The sequence below is a fragment of the Microplitis demolitor genome, chromosome 7 (genome assembly GCF_026212275.2).
Source record: "Microplitis demolitor isolate Queensland-Clemson2020A chromosome 7, iyMicDemo2.1a, whole genome shotgun sequence".
Taxonomy (NCBI): domain Eukaryota; kingdom Metazoa; phylum Arthropoda; class Insecta; order Hymenoptera; family Braconidae; genus Microplitis; species Microplitis demolitor.
In genome coordinates, this window is record NC_068551.1 from 685,340 (window position 1) to 700,381 (window position 15,042).

A 15,042-nucleotide genomic window follows, 5' to 3' on the forward strand; every position below is an offset into this window, starting at 1 on the left:
AGCGCTTTCCCTAAAAAATATAATTTAAATAAAAGTTTGCCAATTAACCAAACTTGTTGTTATCTTTCATCAACACCCCAGATTAATTTGAAATAACCACGGAAAATATAAAACAGAATGGAAAGTAAAGCAAAGCAAGGTCACTAATAAACGAGTAAATGTTCACGTATTATTTTAAAATGCAAAGACAAAGTTAAAGCACATATTAATATACATAGACATATAAAATATGTACATTCGAATGGCACAACAAAGCGTCTCTATTCTGCATGAGCTTCAGTGAACGTCAGACAGCGGAGCTTTTCACGCTTATGGAAGTGACCGTATTCACTATCCAGAATTTGCGGTCCACTTTCCGGTATGCAGCTATCAGACTGACTCACATTACCTTTTGGCGAGTGGAGTGTGGAGAAGATATATACATATATAGAGAAACACATGGATGGCGGACACGTATCTGGATGGCGGTTCCGAATGGCAAAGAACAGATCTGCTCTGTGTATCATAAGTGTCATCACACCTCTGGTCTAACGATCTCAATCCATGTATGAAGACCCAAAGCGACAGCAGAACCTCATTCTACTCTAGCTCAGTGTGTCCAGTCGTTTCTACTATCGTCCTATCCCTTGTGACTATACGCGTCGTAGTATTTAATAGTATGACCATCAAGCAACGAGCAACGACCAAAGACGAGCAACTATCACGTCAATTTAAAGCTCATCGACCGAAACATCATCAACATCATACTTCACCTATTCCTATACCTCAACCTCAACCTCTACTTCTACCTCTACCTCTGCCTTTACCACTGATAGCTAAGTAACCACTATGGCCTCGTTTGATAATCAATGTCATCATCGATTAGTCCCACTTACAAAGGGTTAGAAAGCACTTACACCTACAAAGTGCGCACATTAAGCTTCCTAAAATATTTATCAGAGATATTTACTTTTTAAAATGCCTGGACTATATTATTAATGGGCTATCAAAGGTCAAGGTGTTTTATTTTTATCAATATTTTTTATTTCTCATTGAAATAACTCAAAAGTTATTAATTTTAGGACAATTTCTTCCGGAGCAAAAAATTAAAGCAAAAATTTAAATTCTGAAAAATATTTAAGAGATACGAACAAAAATTACATAGACAATTTTGTTTAAAATCTTGTTTTGTAAAAAAAATATAAAGTTTACTTCATACACCAAAGTATATAGTTTGAAAGTAATTTAAGTTTTTTAAGTAAAGTGTAAAGAGTCAAGTGCGGGCTATTTTCGAGACGGTTATTTTTTATGTAGTGAGACTCGTAGAAGGGAAAGGGAAAAAAATTTATAAGCGATAAAAAAAAAAGTTCTAAGTGCATATTGGTATCAAAAGTATCATTAAAATGCCAATCTCGATTTTGAACTGTGGGCAAGTCTTTTGATGACTCTTCACCCCAGAACATGCGATCGACCTGACCATTATATGTGTGTATGAGTGTGCGGGAATGTGTGCTGGGGGATACAGTAACAATTTATGAACGATACGCGGTTCTAACGGCAACGTGGTCGACATTGCTCGATATGTATTTAAAGGGCGTATTTATGCAAAATATTGCTATAAAAAATAGTTTATTGATAAACTTTTATAAAAAATTTGAAAAAAATTCATAAACTTTCTTTTAAATATAATAATGACAAGAAAATTTGAATGAAATTTTATTTTTGTTAGATTTAAGTAGCTATACCTCTTAAACCACTAATTCTACAGTATTTTTTATAGATATCAAAGTTGTAGAAAATTAAATTTACTTTTAAATGGCTATCTCAAGTATCCAATTATCTTTTTTTATCACTGAGATATCGTAAATTAAACATCAAATTATTCCAACGCGCTCATTTTTCAATATACAAATTTTTGATTTCATTGATAATAATTTTTACAATTATGGTTCTAACAATAACAATAATAATTTATACAAGGTTTAAGTCGACTAAATTGTAAGTTAAACAACCGAAGTTGAACAAGACGTATTTTAATCATTGTTTCATTTTTATTTTTATTTTTATTCCTTCAAAGGAAAAAATTTAAATTGCAACTCACAATTTAATCATCTTATTTTATAGTTGCGGCAAATAAAAAAAACAAATATGTAAAGTATATATCATTGTAGTAAATTAGCAAGATAGATGAAACAACCTCATTAAATTATGTACAAAAGACCCGAGCTTATTCAACATTATACAAAAAAAACACAAAAATAAAAGCACAAGATAAAGTAGAAAAATAAAATATAAAGTAGACAAGAGTTCATTCGAGTACTAAAGAATGACATTCTATAGTAAATGTATGAACTAATTGAAATTCGATCCGAGCATTGCATTCTCAAATAGTAAACGTAACAAACGAACCATCAGATGAACCACCGCCGCGTATGCTATTCTCAAATGTCCGCTATTCATCGGAATGTTAAATCATGGAAATCAGATACAGTGAGACGGACACGAAGAGACCGAATATCACCCCTATATTTCAAACTTTATTCGCTTTCATCATATATATGATGATTCGACAACTAATCACAATCCCAATAGATTTGTTTTCTCTTCTTTTTTTTTCTTATTTCCTATAATATTTATCTTGAAGTCACGTAGTTTAAAAACTAAAAATTATTATTTTCACAATTTACAAGCTCGAGTTTGAAAATAAAGTAAACTTTTGCAGAAAAATAATTACTTTACCCGTAAAAAAAAATAATTTTACACTCAATATCGTTATTTTTTCCACCCAACAGAAGAAAACAAAAAAAATTTATTATTTTTATCGAAATTATTCCCAGAAATAATTTTTTATTATCTTTGAATTTTAATATCGAAAAAAGGGAATTTTCATATTCCATTTTTCCCGGGGTTTTTTTTTTTTAATTTTAAATAAATCATTAAAGATGAAGTTAATTGATAAATAATAATTAATTTAATTAAATGAAATAGATGGATTGGAATCACTTAACAAGACAAATTACAATTAAACATTATGATAATCTCAAAGGGAATCAATTGTTAAAGTAGTACCAGCGGATCGCTGTAATAAAGGACATGTGTGTGTGTTTGTGTTTGCTAACTGAGAATAGAAGAGCATCAACATAACACCAAAGCGGTTACAGTATTTTGCACACACTAAACACAACAGAACATATCAGTGGATGGAATAGAATGGATTAGCGTGTTGGTGGCCCTTGCGGGGGCCATTCCTCACGCTAATGAGATGCTCCGTTGATCCTGCCCGCTGACTCGGCCCCTATGCACCTAACGCGTCTATCACCGCGGACATGTGTGTGCCATCGCTTTGCTTTACTTGCCAGGCTAGCAACTAAAACCATTACTATTAATATCAACGCAATCACCCGCGCCTCTGAGTTATGTACAGGCACAAAGTTACGAGTGTGCAGAATATAATGGAGCATTTTATTTCTCTTTTTTTAATAAATTTGTAAATGAAGTAAATAGTAAATGATGAATAATAAATTTTTTTTATTAAAAAATTTCTAGATAAATCTTGGCGTACTTATACTTGACCTGGTTGAGCAAAATATTTTACACAAAATAATAAGCATAACAGTATAAGTAACATTGTTTGCCTTCTCGTGTACCTTAAAAGACGCTTTATGCTTGAAAGCGAATGAACGCATCCGCTATTACTTTGTCATCTTCTTTTATCCCTCGCTCAAAGAATTATTAATTTTCTCTCGCTTTTTACATTACAGGAGATATAATACACTATTTGTAATAGAAAATAGGAGTATGGAATATTTAATAATGCACGTCAAAGTTTAAAAGTTGACATACTTTTTTTAAATTATTTTATTTTCTAAACGATGAAAAAATAAATAATAAAATTTGTTTGCATTGTATATTTCATTTATAAATGCCATTAAATTGAAACTGAGAGGCTGGATGGTTTTAAAGTAAAACTGAAAACCACTCGAACAATATCGCTCGGACCATTAACTCGACTGAAAAATATCCACTTCTTTCCTTTTCCGTTTTTTTATTATTTATAATTTTTTTTTCTTTTTATTCTCTTTCTAGTACAATATCGAAAGCATTTCGGGTCGGAGTTATGGAGCAGTTATTGGTACAACCGTGCCCGACTCATCGATGTCACGATGTGATTAACGCTCATTTTTTTTTATTCTTTACCAATAACGTTATTGGAGCGCTGACCCTATTGCTAAATGTTTTCCATATACAAATTTATTTATTGATACATTAATATTCTTTCAAATATCCTCACTATTTTTTATCAATAAAATTGAAATATTATTTTATTTAAACGAAAAAAAAAATTTATCATGCTAATAAACTTCACTTTAATTACCGATATTTCATCCAATTAACCAGATAAATTTTAATTATTTATCCTCATTAAAAAGGAATTTAATTTCCCACAATTTTGGTCTCTTCAAAAAAAATTTTTTAATCATTCATTCAAAAAATACAGACGCTCAGAAAATTTCATAATTTTTTAAACAATTTCAGTGATTTTAAAACTTAAAACAGCTGTATCTTCTAAACTATTGATCCTAGAGTAATTTTTATTATAACAAAAAGTATGGAAAATTAAATTTTCTATAATTTTTATTCTATACAAAATTTTGATAAAATCGATAGTTCAAAAGTTACAGCCCTGTAAAAATTCCCATATTTTTTTTTTAATTTAATTATTTTCTCATGTTTCAAGCAACTTAATTAACGTTATTTTTTTAATTAAACCGCATTCACAATAAATTTAATTCTCCACCTATCTAATTACTTGTAATAATCAGGATAATGTCAAATTAAAATAAAAAAAAGTAGAAAAAAATAGTTTTATTAAAAAAAGTAATTATTAAAAATTAAAAATAATTTAATTCCAACAATAGTCTTTATACCCATTAAAGTAGTTGTCGTTGGTGTAAAACGAGGTAGAGAACAGTAATGGAGGTGGTAAAACTTAATTAAAACTTAGCAAAGGTATTGCCTCATTTACGTTTACGATTTTTCGACACGAGACTCACAACAGTCGAAATAAATATATTTTTAACCTGCAGTATCATCACAAAAACCCTCTTAATTAATTTCCCCACGCAAATTTAAAATTTTAAGGTTCATAAATTAAAAATATTATTGCCCCAAAAAAATAAAAAATAATAACAATGATAATTGTTTTCACTTATTAAATATTCAAGCATTAAAATGTATTTTTTTTTTTTTTTATTTTAAGTTTTTACGAGCAGAGCGACTGCTGGCTGTTTGAATTAAAATCTCTATTCTGCGTAGATTTTATCATCTTAGCAAATGACCCAGTGAAAAATTTGCATATGTATATAAATGTTCCTCCGACTGTTAGGATATCCGTGGGTTCACTTGGCTAGTGGATATGGACAGTAATGGCCAGACGTGGTTACTACCGGGAATGCAATCTGTTATTCCCAAACCAGAGAACAAAATGCTCAGAAAAAAAATTCAAAAAAAATTTAAAGAATTAAATGTGAATAGAAATGAAATCCGTTAGTTTACAAAGAAAGCTTTAATTTTTTCTTCTGATATGCTAATGATGTTGTAAATTTAAAACATGAGAAAATTTTTAAATTAAAAATTCTATTTAAAATAATTATTGTTTTTAGTGTACACTGTGGATATTTAAAATATTAATGAAATATAATATTTTGAGTAGTAATGACTGCCAAATTGGAATCGAATATCAGGTCAGTTAATGCTAAAATTTCAACACATCAATTTTCATGGTGAAATTAATTGGAAAGTGCAACTTTGTTGCAATTGAATAGCTTCAATACCGCATTGGTGATTTAATCATATTCTATAAAAATTTAAGATGATTTTCGATAAATAAAAAAATAATTGGATAGAAAATTGATACTAAAAAAATATTTTTTAAAATGGATAGTAAAAAAAAAATACGAAATTAATTAAACAAAAAAGTAATTTACGATCCAAAGACTTACATATATCAAAAGTTAAGTACTCTGAAGTATCGAGGACAACGAGATAAAGATATAAGTACTGAGAGTAAGAATTATTAACATTAAAGTTTTGGACTTTGACATTTTTAAAGTGTAATAAATAAACGCCTTCACTAGATAAGTACACGTTAATTTATTGTCAGCTTGCTAAATGTTTCAAATTAACAAACTTATTTTTATTAAATAGAATAAAATAATGAAGAATTTTAAATTTTCAGTCGCTCGAATCGTTTGTTCGTTAAACAGTTGAACTTTTTATATTTTTTGTTCTGGTCGTCGTCGATAAAGTTTATCGCAGTTTTAAAAGTTTAAGTTGTACGATCTGAAAAGGAGACGAATCCCGGAGAATATTTGATACAAAAACGATAGCCAATTTGAGAAAACGCATTTGAAAAAGTTTTGTAGTGAATATGTTTCAAATAAAAAATTATAATTATTTTTATTTCTCTCAATGGTAAAATTTAACTCTCTTTATATTTACGTTAGGTGAAATTTATTTTTTTAAAATACTATTTTTATCCATATCTTTGATTTCCTGAATATTTTTAGTTTTCTCTTGGTTGAATCTAGGATTTTGGGAATACACATACACTCGGACATCATCTTAATTTAGTTAGAATAGCTTTCTAAAACCTGAAAACGTCAAGATCTCGTAGAAATTCAATTTTTGGAAATCGGACTGACAGGAAAACCAATAACTTCCCGAATTTTCGAAAATTTTCAATTTTCTTTCCGGGAAGTTAAAAAAAAATCAAAAATAATTTAATAATTATACATAAAATCCAATAATTTTCTGTTTTGCTATTGACGCATTGACCCTTGCAAAAAAATTAAAAAAATTCTATTACAATGATAAATAAATAAATCAAATAATTACCATTTCTCATTAATCATTATCATCACAAAATTATTTCCAAATAATCAGTACGTTAATCTTGCTCATAATGAGGTAACGAAAATCGTTAATGGTAATTGACTTTACTTGACTAACGAATGACATTATAACCCGATTACAAAAATCTAATTAGATAACAACAATAGCACCAATGAAACCGAATATTAAACTAAAAAAATCATTTTTAATTATAAAACGTAAACGAAGTAAATTTTTCAATCAATATCAGTAGAGGAAACTGATCAAAAATTGAATAATAATTAAAAAACATAGCAATTTATTTTAAAAGGACAATAATTATTAACGATAAACGAATACAAATTAAGTGATTTAATTTTATTGCTTGTGATTTAAATTCACTTGATGGATGAATCAGCGTTTGCTTCAGAAAATAAATTGCATTTAAATTACGTATTATAAATAAAATAAAAATAAATAAAAACGGTTAAATAAATATTAAATCCAAACATGAATAAACTGAACAACCAAAAAAACCACAGAGTTAGCGGGTATTTATTTAAAAATAAAAATGCGTAGTCGCATCTCATCAATGATAAGGTTTTAACGCACTGCCGACTCCATTGCATCAGCTTCGACCAATAAATAAATGAATAAATAAATTAATAAAACCCCGGAGCTTAACAGAACACAAAATTCACCGAATTTCGATCAACATCGTCGGGATAATATTTATTTTTAATTACTTTATACAAATGCAGCGTAGAAAAAAATTAAACGTAAATTGATGTATGCTGACAAAATATAAATATTATTATTTATTGTTTTTAAATAAATATAACTCAATATTTAAATTTTAAAACTTTACACTTCTGGAGCTCAAAAAAAAAATAATAAAAAGTTGCTGAGCGAAAAGTTTTTAAAAAAATAAATTAGTATAAAGTTTAATAGAAAAATTTATAAAAGTTTCGCGAAAAAAATAAAAATACAAGAAGAAAATTCAAAGTTATAGGATTTATTATTAATCACGTGTATTTGTTTAGGAAGTTTTTGAAAAATAGAAGAGTAGAGAAGAGATAACCGGTAGTAACTGGGGGATTTGAATCCCTTGTTGAAGATCATGGATGGCGTTGTATTTTATGTATATGTAGATAGACATATGTGGGTGTGGGTGGGGTGGGTGTGCATGAGAATATATATAATAGAGATATATTCATTCTATTCTGTGCACGCAGTCATAGGATACATGGATTGAATAATTGAGAATAATTCGAGAGAAGGCAAATTGCGGGTGACTGGCATGAGTTCGCTGTTCGGGTGGTTCACTGGACAGTTTAGGTAAAATGAGAACTCTATGGTATTATGTTGTGTATCCTGGGAAAATATGAGAGATTGCATTAGACAAACTCACCTAGCGGATTATTGATTAATTTTATAATAATTTGAGCTGATAATGTTATACCATTGTTGGTATCAAATATTTTACTATTATTATTATTAGTGGAAGTAGTAGATTCCATATTCTATAGACATCTAACTTTCGCATGTGTCCTCATGCTTACTATCAAAACTTTTGACAATTCAATAGTAAATATATTATGAGAAATCTGCCTCCATTTTGGCTGTCATATAGCCTTTTTATTATTAGTAAATAATAATAATGATCTAACTTAAATGAAATGAGATATTAATTGAAATATAAATTGTAGACATTTAGGGTGGTCATTGGAAATAAAATTTGATTCTCTAAAATTTTTATATCAATAAAAAATACCGTAGGATTAATAGTTTAGAAGTTAAAGATATACTTTTAAACACTAACACTAAAAATCAAACAGATTACTAAATATTTTGTAATAATATAAGTACAAGCAATTAGAGGACTTGGGAACAAAGTGACTCAAAGCTAATTATAAGCATCAAACAGTTGTGATAAGGATTAACTCGAAGTGGAAACGCTAAAATTAGTTTACCGGATGTGGTACAAGAACATGAGAGTGGGTAAGGGACGGTATGAAAGGACTAGATTGGATACCCTTCCGATGCAAGATTACCGTGAATCCGACTTGCTAAGTGACAACTCTCAACTTGAGATAATTTTATCCAACTCTCTAATTTCTTTCACTCTGATCCCGTTTCCTCTACACTATTCGGCCCTCATTACTCCTCACTCGAGCACATGCGCGCTATTCATTATGATAAATATCATAAATTAATATCTGTCGTATTAAAAAATAAAAAATATCTCAACTTTTTCTTTTCCTTCATGTTCAGATTATTTATTATTTTTAAATATTAAAATATATATTATCTAACATTCCTAATCTGACTCCATGATGTCATAATATACAGAATATAATATAAAAATAATAGTATATAACATGCTATAATAGAATTTACATAATCGCAAAGATGTCATAAAAACCAACTTATTGCAATGCGTTATTACTACTAAAGATAAGATAAAACATATTATTTTTTTATCAACCCGCAATTTCTTGTTTACAAGCCATTAGTTTATAAAAAAAATATTTATTTAAAAATTTAAAAAATCGTTTCAGTAAAAAAATTATTTTTTTCCAACCAATAATTTAAAATTAAAAAAAAAAATATTCGCAACTCGTATCTTAATTTATTATTGCAGTTATAAAATTTATCAGCAATAAATTTATAATTATTATAACGCGATTTGCGGAGTGTAATTAAATCTTAAAAAAGTTTTTCTTAACTTTTTTTCCACCTCAGTCATTATTACACGATTTTATTCTCCTTGTATTCTCATCAGATAAAAAATTTTTATCACGAATAAGAGCTACGATCACAAGAGAGAAGGAGATTTAAAAATCCTCTCTATAGCGATATATAACGATAAAAGAATAAGTGTGTAAGTAAAGAGGATAAGGAAAAACCGTGAGCGTAGAGTCATAGAGAAAACCCAGGATTCATTTATCTAGGCAAGAGCCGCGGGCCACAAGACTCATTAAAATTCACCGCGCAAGCTTCCAAGTCCCAGATACAAGTAAAGAGACTAGTGAAAGACTAGCATAAAGACGAAGACTGAAAAATACCGAATAAAACAAAGAAATCCACCGGTACTAGCACTAACACCAGCGAAAGCATCAGTATCACCAGCATTGAGGTAAGAGCCAAGAGCCAATGGAACTCGCCGAACCCCGTCTCTTTACTCAACTCTTTCAGTCTCTATACCTATAGATATCCACTGTTGAGTATAACAGATGACATCATTCCATTCTTATCTTCCTTTCCACCCTTTCCTCCCTTAGCCAAAACTATCCTACCTCAACTCTACTCAACTCGCTCATTCACGTTTAAAATTAGATGACGAATACTCCCCTTTGTCTCAATTACCCTCCCATCAACTTAAATTATTTTTAAATACCTCCGACTCCTAAACACTTTTCCCGCCACCCGTTCTCTCAGCCCCTAATTACACATTGTTTTAACACATAAATATCTTTCATTTAATATTTACACACTCTACCAACAATAACATTTTTAATTAAATTTTTTTAATTATTTCTACGACTCCCTTTTCCTCTCATATATTTTTTTTATATTTTTCACTAAGAATATTTTCCTACCCTTAAAATTTTTTTTTAAACTAAATGATTATTTTTTAAATCGTAGAATTTTATTTTAAATTTATATATTTAATAATAATCGTAATAAAAACTCACCGGATGAAAGTCGTTAATAAAATCATGATTAATATTTTTATGAGTCCATTTAATTTTTTTAGTATTTACTTTTAAATTTAAATCGTCTGGTATTAATGGATCCTCTTCTGTTTCATTATCAGTCTCCCCGACAAAATCGTCATTAGCAATTATATTTGTTGTCATTTTTGTTTATTGTAGCTCGCGTATTTAATTAATTAACTTCACAGTATTACGTCAAAGACATTCAAATATTAATTGAAAACAATAAAAAATTTAAAAACTGTTGAAAATTTAACGCTAGCTAGACTCAAACAGAAAAAAATGAACAACAGAATTCGCCAGATGTCCCACTGCGATAAACAATGATAACACTCATTATAACGCGGTCTTTTATTAGTGACAAAGACAAGTCTGCTGTACACTTTCCGTCGTAAATTACCCGTGAGCATAAATGTATACTTAGCTATGTATATATTTTTATACTAACACTGAAATGGAGAGTTTGTTTGTGGGCATGTATGTGGAGGTAAATAACTTGTGAGTCGAAGCATATCCGTGATTAATAACTTTGTAATGAATGTAAAAATACTACACTGCTTATGTTGCACAATCACATTGCTTAAGAATGCAAAAAAACATAATATTATCACTGAGAATTTTCAAGTCTATTATTAGACGCATCCGAGTCAGCGGCCGAGAAGATCAAATTTTTTTTGACCCCAATGTTTATTCATCGTGGATTGGTAATTATGAACATAGAAAAAGATGGAGTGAGAAAGTGAACTTGGGAGTAAAATAAATATAAAATTTCTGCATGACGTCTCGACATAACGTTTAGATTTAAAGAAGGAGAACTTGTCGGTAAGTGAAACAATTGTTTTTGTTAGATCGGGCAAATTAAGATTTTGAAAAAGGTTCAAAGTCACTTGGGGATCGAAGGGCACATTTAGATGTGTAAGCCTATAACTTGGCAAACATAGAAATGATAAAAAAACAAAATTGAAACACACAAAGCAAATTTTTTTGCGGAATTTAAAGTTAATTAAAGAATAATAGTAGAAATAGCACTGACAAAGTAAGAGAGACTGACAACAATGTACGTTCTCACAGTGCTTCCTAAAAAGTAAACTTTTTGGCCTTTTGAGAATATCTCCTACTAGAGAACATCGTAATGAAAGGAAACGTTAGTATTATGCTAAGTTATTCCTAACAGAAGCAAAGTTGCAACTACTTCTCATATAAAGTACACGAGCAGTATCATCCTCATTTATCCTCCTATGGGCCGGAGGTCGAAAAATAAATTTTACTTGGGACTTTATATATTTTTCTCTACTAGAGGAAATTGAAACGAACAAAGAACGTCAGTATTGTGATGACTGATACCCAACAGAAGCAAAGTTACAGGCCATTCTTCGTGAAAGTCATGAAAAGCATCTCCACCCATATACACCAATCATCATGTGGGTCAGAACTCGAAGAATAAATTATTCCTAGATTTTTTTATGGTTTTGTCTACTAGAGAACATCAAAACGAACAAAAAACGTTACTATTGTAATGGCTTATTCCCAACAGGAGACAAGTTACGGGCTACTCTTCATAAAGAATCATCTCCACCCATATCCACCCATGTCCACCAACCGATCATATGGGACTGAATTTAAAAAATAAATTATTCCCAGGACTTTTCATGGCTATTCCTACTAGAGGGTATCATAATGAACAAAAAACGTTTATGGTATGATAGGTTATTCCCAACAGAAGCAAAGTTACGGGGTACTCTTTATGAAAAGTCATAGACAGTGTCATCTGCCCGCATCTGCCCGTATCTGCCCGACGCCGATTATTTGAAAAATAAATTATTCCCAGGACTTTTTATGGCTTTTTCTATTAGAGGGCATCATAATGAACAAAAAACGTTTATGGTATGATGGGTTATTCCCAACAGGAGCAAAGTTATGGGTCACTTCTTATAATATTGCATAGAGAGTGTCATCTGCCCGCATCTGCCCGTATCTGCCCGACGCCGATTACTTGAAAAATAAATTATCCCCAGGACTTTTTATGGCTTTTTCTATTTGAGGGCATCATAATGAACAAAAAACGTTCATGGTATGATGGGTTATTCCCAACAGGAGCAAAGTTACGGGATACTCTTTATGAAAAGCCATAGACAGTGTCATCTGCCTGCCTCTGCCCGTATCTGCCCGACGCCGATTATTTGAAAAATAAATTCTTCCCAGGACTTTTTATGGCTATTCCTACTAGAGGGCATCATAATGAACAAAAAACGTTTATGGTATGATGGGTTATTCCCAACAGGAGCAAAGTTACGGGATACTCTTTATAAAAAGCCATAGACAGTGTCATCTGCCTGCCTCTGCCCGTATCTGCCCGACGCCGATTACTTGAAAAATAAATTATTCCCAGGACTTTTTATGGCTTTTTCTATTAGAGGGCATCATAATGGACAAAAAACGTTTATGTTGTGATGATTTATTCCCATCAGTAGCAAAGTTATGGGCCACTCTTTATAGATCGATATCTTCACTCATCCTCATTTATCTTTATTCATTCTTATTTACCCTCATATGAACTGGGATTTAAAAAATAAATTTTTCTTAGGACTTTTCTGGTTTGTTTTTATCAGAGGACATCATAATGAACAAAAGACGTTAGTATTGTAGATAATCATTCCCAACAGGAAACCAATTCCCCCCTTTGATTAGAATCTACATACCCCTTCCATTGAATTGTTTCAAATATTCATCATGAGTATCGCGATAATAGAGGACAAGGTTGAATAAACCCGTACCAACACAACACAAATTAACAAATAGTGTTATTAATAACGAATACTGAATACTCTTATTTCGAAAAAGACGGTGTCCGACCAATGTAACGCTGTTATCAATTTATCAAAATACTTGATGAATTCCAAGTCAATAAGGGTATGTAAAACAATCTGTTTTTTCTCAATTCCCAAACGGAAATTCCGTATCGAAATATTTAAAAAACGGATTTACGAAATTCGTCAATAAATATGATTACTTCAATACAAGTAACCACAACATCCACTAAAAATAAAATGATGAATATTCACTGTTGGAAAATGTAAAAAATAATAAATGAACAAAATGACCAACTATAAAAAATGTAGACTGTAGACCTATGGACACGATGACCCACCATCAGCACCACCAACGAGGAAGCGACGGTATAATATTCGCGGCGCGAACCCATGAATAAAGCCAAAGCGGGATCACCCGCGGGTGTCGGTTGACGCACCAACAAAGCCTAGTTGCCAAGTAGACGCGAGCGAGTAGAGACGCTATTTATTTTCATGCACCAGAGGAGGATCGCTAACTAGATATAGGAGGAGGTAAAGGAGGGATGACACGATGCATATAACCATTGAGGTACAAAAAATCGTGCATGGGTCATTGGTCGAAAGCTCGGTACGCACGAAAGGGTTGACGCGCCTGGCACCCTACAACCTAACCCTCCCTCTTTTTCTCCCCTTTCCCTCATGCCCTCACTCACTCACTCACCCAGTCGACCTGCAATTCCTCTAACTCTGGTTCCACATTCACACACACCCACATGAGCGTATCAACCGATTATTACTGGCTCACTTGATGCTCTCGTTTCACTCCGCAGCAGATCACTACTATGATATATACGTACACATAACGGTCCTGGGGAATTCCCTCGTGAAACGCAATAAATATTTACGAGATTAAAAATTAGATTGACGTTAAATGATTGGCTGAGATAAAAAAAAATACACACTATACACAACAGTGTTTAATAACATTTAAATAACCCGTGAACTCGCGGTTGATTGACGCGGCAATTTTATTTTATTTTGAAATAATAATAACATTAACTGTAGTGATATAAATTGAAGATAAAAAAAACTTTATCTATGACGCGGGAAAACTCGCTTTTATTATTTTGTTTACTTGTCCACTGAATATATTCACCAAACGGATACAGATTTACACATTCGCTGACAAGATGTTGCCGCGAGGAAGTATATCTCGTGTAAAACTGGGTCGTAAACGTAATGCTAATGCGGGAGAAAGGGGCCGCGATCCTACTCCGGACTGTCTGGAGTCACTGATGTTACTATTAGTGAAAGCTAATAATTTTTTTTCCTTCACAGCAAGTAAAAGATATTACTATAGAGCTGACGAAATGCTTATATCTTTTATGTAGAAAAGCTGTCCCATTTATGTTGCTCTGATTCAAGAGGACGTACAAGTGCCTTTCACTTGATACAACCAGATGCTGGAATATTAACATATGGAGAGTGGGAAATTTTATTAACAAAGCTTGTGTGGAATTCAGTTGCCGGTGTGTGGTAAATTTTTATGAAAACTTTAAATGATAAAGTTCACTGTCAACAGTTATAGTGTCAAACTTTGTAGAAATGTAAATCCCTGATGATTTGCTCGCTCCCGTTATTTTATAACTGACAGCTCAAGTGAAGAAAGGATTTTCTGTTGA

The 15,042-nt window shown here is 31.1% G+C and overlaps 1 protein-coding gene across 1 annotated transcript in view; it reads right to left on the bottom strand.

Annotated features, from left to right (window-relative positions):
* LOC103575439 (venom dipeptidyl peptidase 4) overlaps window positions 1–10,932 on the bottom strand; it is a 125,766-nt gene extending 114,834 nt beyond the window's left edge. Inside the window, exon 1 of the mRNA XM_008555228.3 lies at window positions 10,551–10,932. Within this exon, the coding sequence (XP_008553450.1) occupies window positions 10,551–10,715 (165 nt within the window). The 5' untranslated portion in view covers window positions 10,716–10,932. The remainder of the gene's footprint in view (window positions 1–10,550) is intronic.
* Window positions 10,933–15,042: the final 4,110 nt, after the last annotated feature.